General features: G+C 40.5%; 1 protein-coding gene across 6 annotated transcripts; it reads left to right on the top strand.

Moving 5' to 3' along the window:
- The first annotated feature begins 609 nt into the window (after window positions 1-609).
- Window positions 610-20217, top strand: Poli (DNA polymerase iota). 6 transcript variants are annotated; one of them, XM_052742463.1, is made up of 10 exons: window positions 610-734; window positions 2077-2202; window positions 4400-4564; window positions 6249-6401; window positions 7464-7700; window positions 9924-10102; window positions 10853-10944; window positions 17049-17176; window positions 17579-17784; window positions 19130-20217. In XM_052742463.1, exons 1-10 carry the CDS (start codon window positions 635-637, stop codon window positions 19946-19948), a joined length of 2205 nt encoding a protein of 734 aa, XP_052598423.1. In that variant the 5' UTR covers window positions 610-634; the 3' UTR covers window positions 19949-20217. The 6 variants fall into 6 exon arrangements, with proteins under 6 accessions (XP_052598423.1, XP_052598424.1, XP_052598422.1 ...); XM_052742464.1 differs by having other exon boundaries at window positions 620-734; window positions 2080-2202; XM_052742462.1 differs by having other exon boundaries at window positions 620-749.
- Window positions 20218-21549: the final 1332 nt, after the last annotated feature.

The raw sequence follows: 21549 nt of genomic DNA, 5'->3' as shown, positions 1-21549 counted from the left end.
GTCCTTTACCTGGTTACCTCGATCTAAATATAATTTATACTCTTTCCCCAATCCCGTTAACACATATCACTCATGTTTAGGGGTTAGAGGTTTTGCTAACCAATCATCAGACAGAGAATACACTTAAAAAATTACAAATTTTGGTATGAGCTGAAAACACTGAAGCCTTCAGGGAAAACCGAATCAATACAAGAAAAGAATGGAGCTGAAGAGATGTCTCAGAGGTGAGGTACTTGGTGCTCTTTCACAGAACCCAAGATCAGTTCCCAGAAACAAGGGGCTCACAACCACCGGTTAACTCCAGTTCTAGGGGTCCAAGGCTCTTTTCCGGCTTTGGCGGGCACTAGCACTCACATAGCATTCATTCTCACACACACGTTAACAAGACTCTTTTTAAAAGATTAAAGAAGAGAGATGGGAAAAAGAAAAAAAGAAAAGGCCATTTGGTTTCCTCCTCCTCCCTCCTCCTCCTCCACTTAACGACCTCCATCAGTTTGCAGAGGTCCTGCCCGTTCTCCCGCCCTCTGCCACTCAGGCCGCTCCGCTCGGAGTGCGCAGGCGTGAGGCCGGAGGCTGGGCCGTGGTTTCCTAGGAGACCGTGCAGCAGCTGCTCTGCGGTTGGCCCCCGGTGAAGATGGGGGTGGAGCCCGAGGAGGAAGGCGGCCCCGCGGAGGAAGAAGACGCCGCTCGCGCCATGGAGCCCTTGGACGTGGGGGCGGCGGGCAGCTCGCGGGGTGTGCCCCGCCCCGGTGATGGCGGGAAAGGAAGGGAAGGATGGGAAGGGCGGGCGCCCGGGGCGGTCGTTGAGGCGCGGCCTCTCGGTCCCGCTAGGGCCTGGGGAGTGCGGGTACTCTGCGCCGGCTCCTGCACGCTTGGGCGACCCTGCATATTCCTGCACACATGGGTAGGGCGCACCTGTCTCCGGGGTGGGGGGGCGGGCAGGCTTTCCTGACCTCCCGAGGGGACCCCTGATGCTTCCGGCGGCTTCGAGTCGGAGAATAGGAGGACCTTGGCGTCCGTTTAGGCGTAGAGACCTGGCCTCAGTCCAGGTAGGAAAGGATGGCCCTGGATCTAGCAAGCTGGCTGGAGTCCCAAGGTGACCCACTTCCACCCCAGCCTTGTGGCTCCAGGCCCGGCGTTGGATTTCCATTCCCTGACACCCCCACCCCCCAGTGAACAGAAAAGTTGTGGCATACATGTTATTTCCCTAATATCAATATCTTTAATATCTCCTTGATACATATATCAAATGTCAAAGTTAAAGTCAGTACACAACTAATCCCCTGAAGGTCACACTAAATTCAGAATTTGTCACTTTTCCTACAAATGTGCTTTTCCTAGCCCAGGGTTGCATTTAGGCTGCTTTGTTCGTAACTAGAGAAGGGAACTGTTCCTATTGCCTCGTTTACCACCCATAACATGAACTATTTACTCACTGGCCCCAAGGCATCAGGTACATCCTTGACCCTAGTTTTTGAAATCAGATAACTCTGTTTTTCAACTCAGTGATTAATTATTTGTTGTCTGTTGCGCCCCAGGCACTGTTCTGGGCACTGGGGACTTCAGAACAGGAAATCTTATTCTCATGGGAGCTAAGTTTAGTGTCCTGGAACCCACAGGTTGTGTTGTGCCGTTTGATTATTTTTTTAAATAAACAGGCCACGTTGAGTAATTCTCAAGTTGGTTGAAAATAACATTGTTACAACTTACTGTTTAAAAGTTTATAAAAAAAAAACCAACTTACAATAATATTAGCTTTTGTGCCAGTTCATTATTGATCGAGAGTTTCTCCCTTAAATTAACTACTCCGAGGAGGGAAAACATGAAGTACCTGAAGAAGTGCTGGTTAGTTAAACAGGCCTGAAGACATTTTTTATTGAGCTTCATGCCTTTATGATTTATAGATACTTTGGGGTATCCAAAAAGTTGGCATTTGACACATCATAAAATTCAAGTGGAAAAAACTCTTCCAGTCACTGTACATTCTTTTCCAGATGAAATATTTTAAGGATCTGTTAGTTGCTCACTGATGATAAGCAGCCTGAATATATTTGTTTCCGTTTGTGTATTGTGCAGCAGTTTTTGATCGAGGGGTGCCAACACGAATCTCTTCATCCAGAGTCATAGTCCATGTGGATCTGGATTGTTTTTATGCCCAAGTAGAAATGATCTCCAATCCAGAATTAAAGGACAAACCTTTAGGTAATCCACACTGATGGTGTCTTTGTTGGGTGGTAATAAAATTAGCTTCAAGTATGATTTGTTTTTTTCCGATTTATTAACCATATTAAGACAGTTCTTGGAGTCCATTTTATAGGGACTTGGTCAGCAGTCGTATTTGCTCTGGTAACAAGAGTGAGTGTACCAAGTCTTGCCCCTTTAATAAACGTGACCACACCAGCACCAGCGTGGGTGGCACATGCACAGAAACCAGAATGAGCTCTGAATAGATGTCATAGCTCCCCTCTGAAGGCACTTACCTTCAGTAAGGAAAACAGCTTTTCCTTCACGCCTGTTGGGGAGGATCTTTTAGTGTAAGCATAGAGGGCAGTGCTTGCTTCCTGCTTTCATCTTGTGCCTGGCTCGGTTTTCCAAGTCACAGTCCGCCCCATTGATTCCCTGAAGAACAAAGGGATGACTAGGTTTTAGTTCTCTGAGGTGAGGCTAAATCTTTAAACTTTCCAAAGAGGTCAAGGATTTAAATTAGGAGATCAGGTTATTTTGGTTTGTTTTTTGTTTTTCCTTCTGAAATCATTTCTAGTTAGCACAAGATGCCCAGTAGTTACTTTGTACTAAAAGGTATTGAATGATTAAGATGTAGCAATAGTGGTTATCCTGAACTGAGGAGTGTGAGTGCTCAGTCAGCTTTTATTTATAAGTGTGCAACCAACTCAGGCCAAGACATGCTCTGGGGAGTCCTTTTAGCTAAGGAGTTTACCAGTCTGACCTTTTTATATACTTACTGAGACTTTTAGGCGTTATCAGATATATGAAAGATGTACCTGCAAAACTAATTTTGATTTGTCTTTGTATAGATTTTTTCTTTTCCATACATTCATTCTACATACACAGACGAATGTGACTTACAGTGTCATGAAGCAATCAACTTGTGTAAAAAGAGAAAAGCAAATAATTTTAGCAATCTTAAATGCCTGGTGATTTTTTTTAATGTAATCTGTAGGTAGTCATAATGGTGTCAGTTTTTAAAGGAAGCCCAAAATAACTCCTCATGGTAAAACTACAAATTATTATGAGCTATAGTTAGTTCATTGCTAAGGTTCTTAGTGGGACAAGATCTCTCATGATTGCTGCAATTTGGCTCTTAGAATATTGCTTATATTCATTGGCAGTTTGCTCAGAAGATAAATGAGTTTTTCTACCAGCAACCTGTATTTAATTGTTCTTTGTTATTTTCATTGGGCTTATTGTTTGGTAAACATACCCGAGTGTATTACATGACAATATAAATTAATTGGGCTTTGAGTTGTCTAAAAAAAAAAAAAAAAAATCCTTGAAGGATTTAATTTGTTTTATCACTGAAAATTCCTTAGAGTATATTGACTTAATGATAATTTAAATTTGAGAAACATAGCTTCTCTTTTGTGTATGAGTAACTGCCCATATTCTTCTATGCAATTTCTGCTACAATTATTCTGTGTTTTCTTATTTAATATAATTTTTTCTTCTCCAATTGGAAAAATCTAAAGATAAAAGTTAAGATATGGGAGAATAAAATTGGTATTTTATAATTTGTAAGTGAGAGATAGCTCAATAACCTGATGTTTCGCCGGGCGGTGGTGGCGCATGCCTTTAATCCCGGCACTTAAGAGGTAGAGGAACTCTGTGAGTTCTAGGCCAGCCTGGTCTACAAAGCAAGTTCCAGAACAGCCAAAGCTACACAGAGAAACTCTGTCTTGATAAAAAAAGCAAAAAAAAAAAAAAAGGAAAGAAAATGAAAAAAACAAAAACCCTGATTGATGTTTCTTCGTAGAATTTTGATAGAGGTTGTTGTTCTTAACTCAGATATCTTTTCATTCTTGTCAAAGCCCATTGTGAGCTGGGCAGGGTGGTACAATTCTGTGATCCCAGCACTTGCAAAAGGGAGGCAGAGGTGGGAAGAATACAAGTTAGAGGGCAGCTTGGGCTACATGGTGAGTTCAGGGCCAGTGTGGAGGGTGGGAAAGTAGCAAAGCCCCGAAAACTCTGATCGGAGCAGTGGTGGCGTGCTTGACCAGCATGCACAAGGCTGTGGGTGTGAACCTCATTGCTGCAAACAACCACAGCAGCAGACAGTGGGTTACCACCTACGCTGTTACAGCACCAAACTAGGAAACTGTATTTTAAAGTGCTCAATTCCACTTCATTTCCTCAGGTGATACTTATTTTTTTTTTTTTATAGGCGTTCAGCAGAAGTACTTGGTGGTTACTTGCAACTATGAAGCCAGGAAACTTGGAGTTAAGAAACTTATGACTGTCAGAGATGCAAAAGAAAAGTGTCCTCAGTTGGTCCTCGTGAATGGAGAAGACCTGAGCCGCTATAGGGAGATGTCATATAAGGTTACAGGTACAAGTTAGTTGCCGCGTATTTTAGCATGTGGGATGATTATTCACTATACAAATATTGCTAGTAAAGTGCCATATATCTAGTATCTTTTTTCCTAACACTTAAAAAAAAACATCAGGCCTTGCTCACTTCAAAAATTATTAAGGAGTTGGCAAGATGGCTCAGTGGATATGTGCTCTTGATGTTAGGCCCCACAATAGGAGTTCCATCCCTGGCACCCACATGATAGAAGGAGGGAACTGATTTGGACAAGTTGTCCTCTGACCTCCACACATACTGTAGCATATACCCCTCTGCCCCCACCAGATAAATAAATGTAATAAATTTTAAGTTATATAAGAAGGTAGCTTTATGTGTTCCAAAATAATTAAATTTAATACAAATACTTAATTTTGTAAGAAGGTATCTTTCAGTATTATAGCTGTGGTGAGAAAATGAATAGTTGAATGTAATTTAAATTCGGTCATGAATACTATTTTATGTAAGTAACAGAAAAATGTAAAGTTTTAAAATATAAAATGAAAATAAATATTATGAAGAAAGACATTTTTTGTGCATATGAAGTTTATGTGTTTGTGTGTGTGCACGCACACTAGTGTGTGTGTGTACGTGTGTGTGCACCAAAGGTCAACATTAGTGTCTTCTGTTACCGTCCAGTTTTTTAAAAATATACTTGGTATATGCGAATGCCATGGAACTATTGTACTTTTCATCATCTAGTTAAAAGAAGATCCAGGGGTAAGTAAAAATGACTCTAAAGTTGTAATTAGTGACTAGTTTTCAATTTAATTTCAGAATTGATAGTCCTTTTGAATTCATTCTGAGTTTTGGTTCAGGTCTGTTTTTGTTCAGAACATTTTAATGGCTAAATCTTGCCTTGATGCTAGCGATTTGAATTCTTGAAGGTGGTGCCACTTCAGCTACTTTATCCTTAGGGAATGTACTGAAGGAAGGATTCATCAAAATACTTCATTGTAGTGTATTTTCAAAACTAGTTTTAAATGTCATTTTGTTTAGTCTATTGCAAGTGCTTGTGGGAATATAACTAAAATATATTATCACTTGGTTATACTTTTCTAAGATTATAATTTATTCCTTGACATCCACTTCAAGATTTTAACTACCTCTAAGCATGGATTTTTTTTTAAAGTATACTACAGATAAAAAAAAAAAGTTATAGATGTGGAAGATTGAATTAGATGTATTATTGTGATTAATTATCCTGGGAATATTATTTCTGAATTTTTTCCTTTAATATTGCCTCTACTCAAGTCTGTTAACTGAGGATGTTATCAAAGGTTGTGGGACTGGGCTGGAGATATGGCTCAGTGGTTAAGAGCACTGGCTGCTTGTTCCAGAGAATCTGGGTTCAATTCCCGGCACCCATATGGGTGCTCACAACCATCTGTAACTTTAGTCCTAGGGGATCCAGTGCCCTCTTCTGGCCCCTGCAGGTACCAGGTACAAGCATGGTACACAGATGTACATGCATATAAAACATGCAAACATATAAAGCAAAAATTTAAGTTAAAAATTAAAAAGGTGTGAAGCTGTGTTACATATGTATCATACATAAGAAGTACACATTTTTATATGCTGCATTTGATATTTTAATCATTAAACAGTGAATTCTGTTCTAGTTATAACTTAATTATATCTGTGCTCCAATATTATTTCAATTTAGAATTGTTGGAGGAATTTAGTCCAGTTGTTGAGAGACTTGGATTTGATGAAAATTTTGTGGATCTAACAGAAATGGTTGAGAAAAGACTCCAGCAGCTTCCAAGAGATGAGATTTCGTCAGTGACTGTGTCGGGCCATGTTTACAATAACCAGTGTGAGTGCTTCCTCCCTGTTCCCATCGTGACCATAACTGTGTACATCCCATAGTCAGTGAGGTCACTGACAGATGCGTGGCCTTTTTGGAGGTATAGTTCTGTTTAGTATCTAAGACAACCCAAATGTTGGTCAGCAGGGTGGAAAGCCAGTAAGATTCCAGATACAGCTTTTAAAGCTGATGTAGACCTTGCTGTATAGAACAAATGCATCAGTGTATAGAGAGCTGGATTTTATATTTCAAGTAAAAATTGCCTCATTCCTCACTACTTTTTCTTCTATATAAGTGACTTATTGAAATGGGTCTTTCTATGTAGCCTGGCTGGCCTGGAACTTCGTTGTTGACCAGGATAGCTTTGAACTCAGAGATCAGCTTGCCTCTGCCTCCCAAGTGCCTGGCTCCACACAGATTTAAAAGCAGTTTCTTTCCAATGAGTTTAGACATTGGCAGAATCATGGTGTGAGCAGTCTTGTCTGTTATAGACAAACCAGTTATTATTTTGGCACATTTATTTTGTCTTTTCTGCTGACTGTGTGCTCGCTCTGGGCTAGGCCGATCAATGAGCTATGAGGGAGTAAATTGCAGGCTCTGTGACAGTCATCCCGGATTCTTTGAGCATGAGTCCTAAGGATAAAAATGGGTCCATATAACAACCATTCCACACCAAAGAAAATGTGTTTATAATTTCCCTATAATGTCATAAACAGATCTTCCAACTTGTGAGCCAGTCAGACATGGGTTTCATTAGGGTGTTCAGGTAGTGCATGAATACATATTTATTTCTAGTTATTTATTGGTAAATGTGAATAACAGTTTATGCACGTCAGCAGAACTTCTTTTGAGCTGTGTTTTCATAGTCTGTTAATGATTAAGCACTTCCAGCATGTGTTCATTATCACAGACCCTAGGTATCTGATCACTTTATAGAAACTTATGGAGAACTAAAGAAACAGGTAGAAGAGTGGTGGGGGATGGGCTGGATACAAACAAAATCCTGGGCTTGTTAAAGCTTTTCGTGGAAAAGAAAATAAGTGTTTTGTGGTAATAACATTGTCATTATAGCGGTAAACCTGCACAACATCACCCACGTGAGACTTGTGGTTGGATCGCAGATTGCGGCGGAGATGCGGGAAGCCATGTATCATCAGCTTGAGCTCACTGGCTGTGCTGGAGTGGCTCCCAACAAACTATTGGCCAAGTTAGTTTCTGGTGTTTTTAAACCAAATCAGCAAACAGTCTTGTTACCTGAAAGTTGTCAAGATCTCATTCACAGTTTGAACCACATAAAGGAAATGCCTGGTAAGACAAGTACATTTGAAGACTGTATATTGGCTTTGCTGTAATTTCTTTAATTTAAATATGCATTTAAGTCCTAGAGGTACACACTTGGCTTTTGGAGAAAAACCGAAAAACCTGAAATGTTTTCTGGAACAATTCTGTATGAAGCTATATGTTAAAGTACTTTTCCACGTAAGGTTCTGAGTGGTGCCCTGGAGCCATATGGTCCCATACTTACAGTCTCCGTATGTTTCACAGAGAGGGGAGTTCATTGTTTGCAATGTTTCTTTGTAGAAGGTCTTTCTCATCAGACTTCCTTTGGACTGCCAGCCCCTGAATAATGACATAGAGACTTGTTAATTATGGAAGTTTGGCCTTTAGCTTAGTCTTGTTCCCAACTAGCTCTTATAACTTAAGTTCCCGTTTCTATTGGCCTGTGTTCTGCCACGTGGCCCTTTACCTCTCCTCCATTCTGTGTGTCTGACTCCCTGGCATCTCTGTGAACCTAGATTCATCCCCCTGAGCTCCTCTTTTTGCCCGCCTAACCTCTCCTGCCTATCTCTTGGCCATTCAGCTTTTTATTAAACCAATCATAGTGACACATCTTCACACAGTGTAAACAGTATCCCACAACATCTCTTTGTGGACCTTGTATGTATAGTGGCACAGTGAACTTCCAGAAGCTTCTAGGCCAACCCTTTCATTTAAAAAAATGTTTTTGTGTCTCCTGTATTTTTGTGTGTATGTGTTTGTGGGTGTACAAGTGTGTACCGAGAGGTCATCCTCAAGTATCTTTGTCAATCACTTCATATTTTTTGGGACAGTGTTTCTCACTGAACCTGAGCTCATGGATTGGTGGGATCCTCCTGTTTCTGCTTTCCCACTTATGGGGTTATGGTTATGCACCAGAGCTCATGGCTTTTTATGTGGATGTTGAGGGTGTGAACTGAGGTCCTAGTGTTAGTGCAACAAGCGCTTTACCAACTGAATGGTCTTCCAGTCACTGAGTTCCTCATTTTAAGGACAAGTGACCTACTCAGTAGTCATGGACAGATAGGCTATTAATATTAACGAGTATGTTAAAGTTCATTTTTGTAGGGATTTGGGAAAATGGATTTCTGAGACAACAGAAACTTCACCATAAATGACACAACTTCCCTTTTTAGACAAATGTTGGTATGATTTAATTTGTTTTATATCCTGACTTACTTTCTTGAATACAGTATAATGGAAATCTTGAGTTTGTTCTGAAGAAGCATGTTAGGTGTTAGTTTGTAATCAGCTGAGATCTCTATACTCATACAAAACATTCTTGCTTGAATTAATTTTTTAGTTAAGGTATCTGTGTTTTGTTTTGAGACAGGGTCTCATGTAGCCCAGGCTGGCCTGGAACTTGCTGTAGCTGAGGATGGCCTTGAATTACCGGTCCTCTACGACCACATCCTGAGTTCTGCAACCACACCTGGTTTCATGCAGTGCTGGGGATAAAACCCAGGCCTTCGCAAAAGCTAGCCACGTACTCAGCCAGCTGAGCCTGCATCCCCAGCCCTCATCTGTGGTTTTTATACACTTTTACCTTTTCTTTTATTCTAATTGTCAGCCTTTAATTCTGCTGTAAAGTGATCTGTCACTCCAATTTAATAATTCCCCCTACATGCCTGTTTTCTGCACTTTACGGCTTTTACTGGGAAAGGAAACCAGATTATTATTTTTAAATGAAATTAAAAAAAACATTTCACAGCTTATTTCTCCTGTGCATAAAATATAGGACTAGTTTAATGGAGCTTGGTTAGCAGGACAATTTTTGCGGTCTTTTTTTCTTTCTCTTAGTTTGTCCTGGATGGCAAGTATTACTCAGCGTGACTGCGGATTCCTGGGTAGTGTGCCATTTATGAATTTTTCTGGCAGTTCTAATGGTTGTAGTGCAGTCTTTTTTGAATACATGAATTATAACTTATTTTTGAGTTTTTCCACAGTATCACATCCCAGGCTATAAAAAGTATGTTTTATTCAGACAGAACACATTGGCTGTCTCTTAGACGATGCTACATGTTAGGAGGGCTTCAAAGAAGTTCGTATAACTCACAAGCCCTGAGTGGAAGAAAATCAATGTATTTTGAAATGAAGTTTGATCTTAGTAAAGTATTAAGGAACTTACCATATGGTGGAAACATTTTTAATATTTAGAGTAGTTTTATTTTCAGAAGCAAAGCCTCGGTAACACAATGCATTTCTGTTGTTCAGGTATTGGCTATAAAACTGCCAAACGTCTTGAAGTACTGGGAATCAACAGTGTCCATGATCTCCAGACCTTTTCAATCAAAACATTAGAAAAGGAATTAGGAATTTCAGTTGCTCAGCGCATCCAGAAGCTCAGTTTTGGAGAGGATAACTCTCCTGTCACACCCTCAGGACCCCCTCAGGTATGTACTTGAGCATGGTGTTTATTTTATGAGGTGCTGGTTATGATGCCACTTAAGCTAAAGATGTGTGGCTTCAGTATTCACTACCCTAGTTGCTTTGCTGCTTGTACGTGATCCCTTCCCCATGAGAGGTGATTTATGTGAGATCTGAAATTGAAACCTCCCTGTCGGTAGTTTTAAATCATTACCTATTTTCTTTTTACTACTGCCTTAAAATCCTGACACACACACATACAAACATGTGAAGAAAATATTTTTATCTTTTAAAACATCTTTGTTTTCAGAATAATCCAGCGGCTTGGCGAATGGGGAAGGTATAATTATCCAGTTAGTGTGGGTTTTTTCTTATATGCCAGGCACTTTAGAAAGTGCTCCACATATTTGGTGCATTAATTTTCACCATAAACCTTGGAGATAGACAGTGCTATGGATTCATACCTTCCTTCTTGCCTCCCTTGCTTCCTCTTTCCTCCCTTAAGAGCAAGGCACTGTACCTTCAAAAGGTTAAATAACTTACCCAAGTAGAGACTCAGAGTTTTAGGGCCATAGGAGCCTTGCTGTGGTCCTATAGAGAAACTGGAGTCGGTCCTAATGCTTTCAGATTTCATGACTTGTGCACAGCAACTGCACACACCGAGAGTTAAGGAAAAAGAGAACCACGTGTTAAGTTAGGCCCTAGCATAAGGTGGTAAAGATGATTTGGCACAAGCACTGTGTTTGAGTTTCTATTAATTGATACTTCCGTGGTAGTCCTTTAGTGAAGAAGATACATTTAAAAAGTGTTCGTCGGAAGCGGAAGCTAAAGCTAAGATTGAAGAACTACTTTCCAGCCTTCTGAACAGGTATTTTTCATCTTACCTTGTCATCCTTTACATTCATCCTGTGTACACCACATGGGAAAAACGACCTCATATTCTGTGTTGGGTTTTACAGATTAACTGTATGCAAGATAGATCATTTGCTATCAGATTTCTCTCATCACGTGTGTTAATTAAAATTACCTACTTCTGTTAGCCTTCATTCACATAACATGGTGGTTATGTTGATCTCAAGCCACAGTAGTTACCTGAATGGTTTCTTAGGTATTTCTAATATTCCTAGATTTATAGTCTTTAGGTGAGAAGGACATTTTAAAACTTCTGTAACTATTGCATAGCTTCTGCTCCTGACATCATAATAACTTGCTGTTCAGTTAAAAGGGGAAGATGCAGAAAAGAGGAATTCTGCCACAGTTCTAACACTCCTTATGTAGGCATGGGTATTCGGGTTCGTGATGGTTCAGAACAGGAAGATGCCGAGGTGGCAGTGCTAGAGAAAGCAGTGGAAACCTCCTCCTTTTCCCCTAGCCTCAGACTGTTGGAAAGATAGTGGAGTCAAAGGAAGGGATGGCTAACTGGGGCAGTGCGTGGGTAGATAGATCCGAGTGTGCTCAGGGACTCTGGCCTGAGAGTTAACAATGATGTGTCAACTGGGGTCTAAATATACAAAAATACAACATAAACTGAACAAGAAATGTTTCCTGGTGCTCCTTGTTATCTTTGAAATGTTTACTTCTCATTTCTCACAAGAAAATGTTACTTTTCCATCACTTCATCTCCTTAGAAGTATCTCACATTGGTTTAGAACATGTGTAGTTCTGGAACGATCCAAGGAAGACTAGCCATATAAAGATGAAACAGCTTGATGCTTGTCTCAGAAAACAGATGATCCGAAGTTGCCTTCCGTATTGCTGTCACGAGCAGCTTGCCTCATGTCTGGAGCAGAGCCATGCAGCTCACTGTTGGCTGCATGCTCAAGGCTGTGCATGACTCAGCTCCAGTGATGTGGCTCATTCTGTTCTGGGGAGTCTGCTGCTGAAACTGGGTCACCACTCCACCTCAGCTCACGAGTACTCGGAAATGTGTGGCTGTGGAGAAGGGCCTTGCATAGAAAAGCCACAGGAAGTGTGTGTTGTATATAAGTGCTTGGCCTTGAAGACTCAATCCTGAAGAGAGTCGTTGCTTTAAATCTCTGAGACACCAGCTTTTTGCATCTGTCCATGTCTTGGCTTACCAGTGCCCCCAGCACCACACCACAGCACCTTGTTTGTATGAAGGAGGGATAATAGAATTTAAGTGACTGGTGTAAACATCATTTCATGTATCTTGGGTCTGTGTGTGAAATACATTTTTCTTCTAGAGAATCTATTGATTAATTCTACAGGTAGGAAAGGAAGGTAAGCTGTATTTTAAAAAAAGCCATCCTCTGGGCACTAGTTTAAAATTGCTTTCAGCTTTTTCCTAGTGTCCTGTTGAGTGGACCTTAAGTCCAGTTAGGCAGCTGTTTATCACCAAAATATAAGGACCACCATTACACCACTTCTAAAACATGGCCAGTCTAGTCATAGTTTAGATTCAACCAGGCGACAGCTGGTTAGCACGACTAGATGCTCCCTTCCCTTGCCAGTTTGCGTTGTACTTTCTGATACGGGGAGAGCCACTCCTTGGGGATGAGGCTTCTGGATCAGTTCCAGCTCTGTTACTCCCAAGACCCGTGTCCAAAGCACACGGTGTCTTCAGAAATAGGCCCTTACCATAAAATTCTGGGAGGCTGTCTAGGGAAACAGCAATAGCCTGTATGGTTTTGAAAATTTTGGACTGTCCTGACCAGTAACTTGGGAGGAGGTTTCTCATGCATGCTACTGGAGTTTTTGTTAGACTATGGCTCTTGGGGGCCATCATTGTTCCAAGTGGTATAATTTCTTTAAACCATATGTATATGTGCATATATGCATATATACTTTATATAGTTTATGTGTGTTGCATATATATATACATATGTATAAAATTTTAGGTGAATATAAGATATTTTCCTGTATGTCTTTTTTTTATTATATCCATTCTCCCCCCACCAACTCTTCCGACACCCTCCTGCCATATCCCTTTAAGTTCGTGTCCTCCACTTCTGCTTACTCCCTCAGGAGCCATCTATTGCCTGCAGCTCCCTGTCTTAGGTAGGGTTTCTATCACTGGGAAGAGATACCATGACCATGACAATGCTTAAAAAAGAAGACATTTAATTCAGGCGGCAGCTTACAGTTTCAGAGGTTTAGTCCATTATCATGGCCGGGAGCATGGCAGCATTCAGGCAGACATGTTACATCTTGGTCAGAAGGCAACAGGAAATGGACTGAGACACTGGCTTGGGCATATATGAGATTTCAAAGCCCTCCTCCACAGTGACACACTTCCTCCAACAAAGCCACACCACACTTCCTAGTAGTGCCACTCCCTATGAGAATATGGGGGCCATCAAACTACCACACTCCCCAACTGGGAGAGGGGCTGTGTAACCCCTTGCGCTGTCCAGCCAGGACCACTGCTGTGGTCTTGTGTCGGCAGTCATAACTCTTAACAGCTCATGGCTGCATAGCCCTGCATGGCCAGAAGGCATGATTTTGTAGCCGTCCTCCCAGGCCTCTGGCTCTCACTGTCTTCTCCCTCTTCTGCACTGCTCCCTTTGCCCTGGCATAGGGATTTTATTGTCGATGCCATATTTGGGGTGGGGCACACCACAGGTGCTTTTAGTCTCTGCACTTTGTCCATTTGTGATTCTCTGAAGTGACCTCCATCTGCTACAGAAGGAAGCTGCTTTGCTGTGGGGTGAGAGCTGCGTTCATCTATGGGTACACAGATAAGTATTTAGAAGACAATTAGATGTTATACCAGTTTTTGTTGTTGTTGTCTTGTTTTGTTTTGTGTTGTTTTTTTTTTTAAGACAGCGTTTCTCTGTATAGTCCTGGCTGTCCTGGAACTTGCTTTGTAGACCAGGCTGGCCTGGAACTCACAGAGATCTACCTGGCTCTGCTTCCTCAGTGCCGGGATTAAAGGCACGTGCCACTGCCTGGCAACGTTATAGCAGTTAAATGAGATGGTAGGTCTTCCTCTAGGGTCTGTGGCCTCTCCAGCCAAAGGTTTTTTGGCTGGTCTTACAGCACCAGGCATGAAGTTCCTCTGTTCAGCAGACTTTAAGTCCAACTTCATATCTAATGCCAGTGAAGGAATGGACTTGCCCATGAGAGTGAGAGCACGCAGGCAAAGAGACAGCCAGCTGCGAGCAGGGGTGACCCAGTTGAATTCAGTCCTTCCTCGTCCCCCTATGTCTAAACTTTCTTGTCCTCTCTTCTTCATGTTATACTGTACCCACGTGTACATTTGGCTAGATTCTGCATATGAGGGAGAACGTGTGCTTTATTTCTTTCTGAGATGATATGACCTTGCTTAATATTGTATGTCATAAGTTCATCCATTTTCTTCACACATGCCCCAAATTTTCCTTATCAAGGCCTTTGGTTATATGCCCAGGAGTGGAATGGCTGGATCATATGGTAGATTTGCTTTTAGCTTTCTGAGGAATCTCCACACGGATTTGTGTGTACAGCCACGGATAGTGGCTGTACCAGTTTGTACTCTCATCAACAGTGGATGAGGTTTCTCCTTCCTACACATCCTTATCAGCGTTTGTTATCATTTATCCTAATTTAGCCATTCTGAGTGAGGGAAGATGAAATGGCAAAGTAGTTTTAATTTACTTTTCCCTGATTGCCAAGGCTGTTGAAATCTTTTCTTTTCTTTCTTTCTTTCTTTCTTTCTTTCTTTCTTTCTTTCTTTCTTTCTTTCTTTCTTTCTTTCTTTCTTTCTTTTTCTTTCTTTCTCTTTCTTCCTTCCTTCCTTCCTTCCTTCCTTCCTTCCTTCCTTCCTTCCTTTCTTTCTTTCTTCCTTCCTTCCTTCCTTTCTTTCTTTTTTGTGGAAACAGTTTATTTTACTTCTTTGCTTAAGGGAGGGAAACAGTCCCTCCAAATGGGGAAGACATGGAGGTAGGAGCGTGAGGTGGCCCGAGGCAGGAAGGAGCATGAGGTGGTCGATCCCATCAGTCTGCAGTTAGGGAGCAGAGACGAACTTTTTTTTTTTTAAAGTGGGGTTGTTTTCTTGATGCTTTGGTTTTTGAGTTCTTTGTATATTCTGGCTATTAGTCCTCTGTTGGATCTGTAGCTGGCCAACATTCTTGCTGATTTAATAGGCTGTTTTCTAACTATGTTTTGGACTATAGAATAGATCGCTCCATTTCTGACAGCACTTAATTCTGAGGGACTCTCCCATTTTAAATGTCAGAACTTTGCTATGTTGACTTTGAGATATTTATTTGCATGTTCTTGAACATGCATTGCTTATTATGTGCCATTTTCTGTGGTACTTGTAGATACCATAGTTACCCCATCTGACACTTCAATAAATAAGTGTTCTATTGGGGACTCTGGGGGTCCAGCCCCTCGATAGTCCCCTCCCAGGGTCCGGGAAGAATCTACAACCAGCTGATAATTAATCTTTGATGAGAAGAAATGAATCTATGTACACGAAACTCCTTAGTCCATATACTTTATTATTCTGTGTCAGTTACAAGCTTATATTCTGCTCTCATATTTAGCTCATTTCTAGCCTAATTTCTCTCTACACTTATCTGCTGCTCATTCTAAGTTCTATCTTAATTCTCTCATCTTAATTCTGCCTTATCTAGGTCCTTTTTAGCTTGTTCTTACCCAGCTAGTACTTCCCCATCTGACTCTTCCTATTCTTCCATCTCGTTCCTCTAGTACTCTCTTCTAGCCCTTCAATCTAGTTCTTCCTCATCTCAGTTTGTTCCTCTCAAGTTCTTACCCATCTAGTTCTTCCATTCTCTTTTCTCTTCTCTCCCTCTCCGTGCCCTGGAAGTCCTGGTATATAAAGCCAGGCTTCCAGGGTCAAACAGAGGGGTGATAAGAATCACATTGAGAGGCAATAACCATTAACTATCATTTGCAACCCCAAAGGGAAGTGACCAATGGGGTAATGAATTAACTAAAGGCTAAATTCGGGTAATATCTAAGAAGAGGGATCTTATGTGCCTAACTATTAAACTCTTAAATGTGATTAGTAGAAAATGTTAAGAATCTATAAGTTGCTAGGTCAATGGGAGAAAATAAAACTGTCTTCTTTTTTCCTGTGGCTCCTATCTGTCCAAGCTATCTGCCATTTTTTCTGCAGGGTGGGGGAAAGTGTGCTCAGTCGCTAAGCAACCTGTGTACAGCTAGATGCCTTTGGTGATAGTTAAAGGGAGATCTGGAACCAGAGGTAAGGTTTGGGAAAGGAGAAAGTAAAGCTTAATTGGCACATCCGCCAGGCCTTCTCAAACAGGTAACCTGGATGCTTAAGTCTATTCTTAGAAAGTATGGAGGTATCTCTGATAAGGTACTTTCCTCCATCTGGGGATGGACCTGGCCGGATGCTGCCAATGATGATAATTACAGGGAGGCTTGAACTGGTTTTCTGGCTGAGCATAGCTGTCAGCGCAGAAGGTTATCTAAATATTCCTAGAAGTGGTTAGGTAAGGAGTTAGAGGTCTATAAAGTTAGTAAGGCTATAAGAAAGGAGGGTCCGAGCTAAATTGTGTAAAGCTATTACTGAACATCCACCTGACCTAGGCGGTGTCTCCTTGTGGAATTTGTCTTAAATCAGGAGACTTGCATGTGAACTGTTATTACTGCTAGTCCTTGAAAGTGGCCAAGGGAGATATCTGATTCCAGAGAAAGCCTTTCCTGAGGCTGTTCTCCAAATTCCTGGAATGTGTATGTCCAGAGAGTGATCAGTCCACACTGTTAGCCCTTCTTAGGGAAAAGTCAATTGGGAAAACTATGAAGGCACACATGATTTTCATAACAGAATACAGCTGATATATAACAAGCCAAGTAACACCAAAAACTCCTTGGAATTTGGCTTCCTCTGGAGGAATTCCCTGATTCCTCCAGGTAGTGACTTTGCCATAACCAGCTGAGTTCTTAGGATATATTCCTGCGGCCTGCAGCAGTGTGTTCTATCATCTTAAAGACATGTTAACATATTTTATAATTCTGTTTTTCCATTTATAATTTCAGAGTATGCCGTGATGGAAGGAAGCCCCATACAATAAGATTAGTTATCCGTCGATATTCTGAGAAACACTGTAATCGTGAGAGTCGACAGTGCCCTGTTCCATCCCATGTCATTCAGAAGTTAGGGACAGGTATGAGCTGGTTTTCTAAGAATGTAATTGGCATATTGAACTCTTCAAAAAGTAAACTTTAAATTAGAAACATGCTACATAGAAGTATTTTCCTATGGCATTCAAAAATTACTTGAATTTTACCAGGAATTAACATTAGGAAAACTTTTTAATAGATAATAAAAGTAAATACTCAGTTATTTACTCAGTAAATACTTAGTTAAAAATATATCCCAGTTTCAAAGGGTACAAAACTATTGTGTAGAATAATAATTATGTAGAATACATTTAGTAAATAATGTCAAATGCCCAATGATCCCAATTTAGATTTTAATTTCTTAATATAAGTCATGTAAATAATATTGTGCTTTGAATATTAACTAAGATGCAGGTGCTTATTATATCCTTCAACATTTGACTTAGGAAATTATGATGCAATGACTCCCCTGGTTGATATCCTTATGAAACTTTTCCGAAATATGGTAAATGTGAAGATGCCATTTCACCTTACTCTTCTAAGTGTGTGCTTCTGCAACCTGAAGGCTCTGAACACTGCGAAGAAGGGGCCCATGGATTTCTACCTGACGTCCTCCCTGTCAACCACATCCCACTCCGGCAAGCGTAGTTTTGTGAGTACACCCTTACTGCACCGCTGTGGCTAAGCATGTAGTACACACTTGTATCTAGTGCCATTTGGAGATTCTTTGAGGTGTTACTGTTTGGATGGTTTACTTGTTTGTAGTTCCTATCATAGGATGGCCACTGGCCTTAAATATATTGTAATCCAGGAGGAAAGTGTAAACATCACAATAAAAGGGATAAGGAGTATGGTGCTTCTGTTCAGGAAGTGTTAACACATTTTTTAGAGGAATATAAAAATATTGTGGATTGGCTTATAAATATAAACATATCTAGAAATTTATTACCATTGCATTAAGATTGGCATAATATTATAATAATTGTTGAGCTGTAGTTCAGTGTGTGGACATTTTATGGTACATAAAACTGGAAGGGGGCCGGGCGGTGGTGGCGCACGCCTTTAATCCCAGCACTCGGGAGGCAGAGCCAGGTGGATCTCTGTGAGTTCGAGGCCAGCCTGGGCTACCAAGTGAGTCCCAGGAAAGGCGCAAAGCTACACAGAGAAACCCTGTCTCGAAAAACCAAAAAAAAAACTGGAAGGGAAATTCAAATGCAAAAATTTTAAGAAAAATTGTGCAAACTTGGGTTGTGAATGTTCAAGTTTTATATAAAAATAGTGTTATGCTTAAAAAAATAATATATTTGGGAGCTGGAGAAATGGCTCAGAGATTAAGAGCAGGGGCTGCTCTTCCAGAGGTCCTGAGTTCAATTCCCAGCAACCACATGGTGGCTCACAACTGTAAAGAGATTTGGTGCCCTCTTCTGGTGTACAGGGACACATGCAGACAGAAAACTGTATACATAATGAGCAAAACCATCTGCACAATGTGTGTGTGTATATATATGTATGTATATAATATATACAATGTGTGTGTATATATATGTATGTATATAATATATACAATGTGTGTGTATATATATACACTTTTATTTATTTATTTTTGTTTCTGTCTGTTAAATTTTACCTTTCAGACAAGAAATTTTTGGAAAATCAGCCCTTGGTGGTCTCTGCATATATTTTTAATAACATTGTATCACTTTAAGTTTTAGAATTGGATGTTGAAACACATGATTGTTGAGGTCCTTTCCTTTATTTTGTCTCCTACTCAGTGCGAGCTAGCAAGCAAAGTATGAATATCATGATAAGCTGCACAGTAGTGTAACTCACCGGGGTAGATTAATCATTTGTAGCTACCTGGCACTGACAACCAAAGACTGAAAGTGTTGAGCAGGTTGGAAATCATTTGGGAGACACTAGCCATAGGAGTACTTCAGCGGCAGTGACATTTAAGGCATGTCGGCCTTCTAAGTTCTGCTGTTCTCCTTGTGTTCTAGAAAGTGAAAGACACTCACAATGAAGATGTTTCCAAGGAGAAAGAAGCAACCTTGGATTGTCTACCAAGTAGAAGAATTGAAAGTATGAGACCTGGGGAGTCACCTTCGGAAGCCAAATGTCTTTCTAAAGAAAAAGACACAAGTGGCTTTTCACTCCAGGCACTTCCCGAGGGTGTTGACCAAGAAGTCTTTAAACAACTTCCAGCAGACATTCAAGAAGAAATCCTTTCTGGAAAACCTAGAGAAAATCTTCAAGGGAAAGGAAGCTTAAGTTGCCCACTACATGCCTCTAGAGGTGTATTGTCTTTCTTTTCTACAAAGCAAATGCAAGCTGGGTCCTTAAGCTCCAGAGATGCTACGTTTCCTGGCAAGCAGGGGTCAGCTGTGTCTCCCAGTGAGCCAGGAACATCAGGCTTGAGTACCAGCAGTTCCTCCCATCCATCCTGTGGAAAGGATTGTTCCTATTATAAAGATAATCGGTTAAAAGATGAACGCATGAGCCAAGGACCTAAAGAGTGTCAAGGATTCCACTTTGCCAATACAAATCCTGCTGTTTCAGTTTTTCATTCATTTCCAAATTTGCAGAGTGAACAACTTTTCTCCAAACACCGCACTGCAGACAGTCACAAGCAGACGGTAGCCACCACCTCTCGTCAAGGACTAGTAGAAAATAAAGAACAAGATTGTGTTGATGAAAAAATTACTTTCCCATCTGACATTGATCCTCAGGTTTTCTATGAGCTACCAGAAGAGGTCCAAAAAGAACTGATGGCCGAGTGGAAGTCAGCTGGAGCAGAGTTCCACTCTGGACATAAATAAGTGTGCCCAGGAAAAGGCCCAGAAGGCAAGGGAGTCATCATTCTCAGATTAGCTTTCCATAAGCTCTTCTTAACTCAAAACTACCATTCTGTGATGTAGAAATCCCAACATAAGATGTTCCAGATAAAGCAAAAATGGATGCAGGAAGTAAATTCTAGTACAAAGGGAAAAATATCCATAATGTGATAATGTAAAAAAAAAATGTTATCTTCCTGTTATTTCTACAGCTGTTTTATATCATTTTGCAATAAAAGGAATATCATGGTCAACAGTAGGCTATTTACCATAAGTTGTGGGACAGATGTTTATGTCTGCATGCAAAATACAGGTTCATCACAGCATCTCTATGCTATAGGTAAGAACAGAATTCTTGGTTTTTGTTGTTGTTGTTTGTTTTGTTTCATTTTTTGTGAACTGTGCCATGTCTCAAAGTAAGTTTCTAACATCCAAATAGGAAATAATCTTGTCAACTTCAAAAAGGTAAATATCTCTGGTCAAATTACATATAATTTAACAAGTTGGTTTGGTTTTTGTTTTTGAAATAATATTCTACTATGTAACCCAGACCAGCCTCGATTTTGTGATCTTTCTGCTTCAGACCCCTTATTTTTGAGACCACATCAGTATGCACTAATCAGCTTTTGAAGAATTTATTTTGTGTGTTCAAGTGTGTGTGTGTGTGTGTGTGTGTGTGTGTGTGTGTGTGTGTGTGTGAGTCCATAGAAGCCAGAAATGGGCATGTAATCCCTTGAAGTTGGAGTTGCATATCTTTGTGAACTACCAAGTATTGGAGCTGGGATCTGAACTCCAGTCCTCTGATAGAGCTGTAAATACTCTTAACCACTAAGCCATCTCTCCATCCCCATCATTTGCTTTTAAAATTGCAATTGATTTTTCACACAGTTAGAACATACCACAATGCATTTTGTAAACATTGAATGAATAAATGAACATTGTGGCCTGTTGCCTTAGGGATTGTAGGTGAGAGAGATTTATATGTTGTAGAGCAGTGGCTGTCAACCTTCCTAAGGCTTCCATCCTTTAAAATGGTTCCTAATGTTGTGGTGACTGCCAACCATAAGCTTATTTTTGTTGCTACTTCATAACTGTAATTTTGCTACTGTTATGAATCATAATGTAAATATCTGTGTTTTCCAATGATCTTAGGTGACCCCTATGAAATTCGCTTGACATCCAAAGGGGTTACGATCTACATGTTGAGAAGAACCATTGTTGTAGAGGATAGTGGTTGAAGGAACATTTTTTACATTATTAAGGTCAACGTAGACATCAGGAATGCAAGGTGGTGGGTCTATTAACACTCTTAACAAAGTCCCTTTCCTTATAGGCAATTTATAGGGTCTAGAAACAACTGATGATGATGTTTTATTGTTTTCTTCTCTTGTATATTTGGACATGATACTAAGATATGTCAAAAACAAAGAGATCATTACTAAATGGTGGGTGTTCTCTTTCTCCCAAAGTTATTTTACTTTTCTCTTCCCTGGCCAATTTAAATACAAGATTTATGATTGAGGATATCTTAAATTTTAAGGATATTTCTAGAATATCAAAGTATCCGTCAACACTGATTTAGAGGA

The sequence above is a fragment of the Peromyscus californicus genome, unplaced genomic scaffold (assembly GCF_007827085.1).
Source record: "Peromyscus californicus insignis strain IS unplaced genomic scaffold, ASM782708v3 Scaffold_17__1_contigs__length_78620276, whole genome shotgun sequence".
NCBI classification, from domain to species: Eukaryota; Metazoa; Chordata; class Mammalia; order Rodentia; family Cricetidae; genus Peromyscus; species Peromyscus californicus.
Note: the sequence above shows the minus strand (reverse complement) of the source record. Positions and strands in the feature narration are given on the sequence as shown.

Bases quoted from the DNA above. Each gene is read 5' to 3' on its own strand.
- Poli (XM_052742462.1), top strand. From the start codon at position 635: ATGGGGGTGGAGCCCGAGGAGGAAGGCGGCCCCGCGGAGGAAGAAGAC. The intron at 6,402-7,463 runs GTGAGTGCTTCC...TTGTCATTATAG, and splicing joins CCATGTTTACAATAACCAGT to CGGTAAACCTGCACAACATC. The intron at 17,785-19,129 runs GTGAGTACACCC...CTTGTGTTCTAG, and splicing joins ACTCCGGCAAGCGTAGTTTT to AAAGTGAAAGACACTCACAA.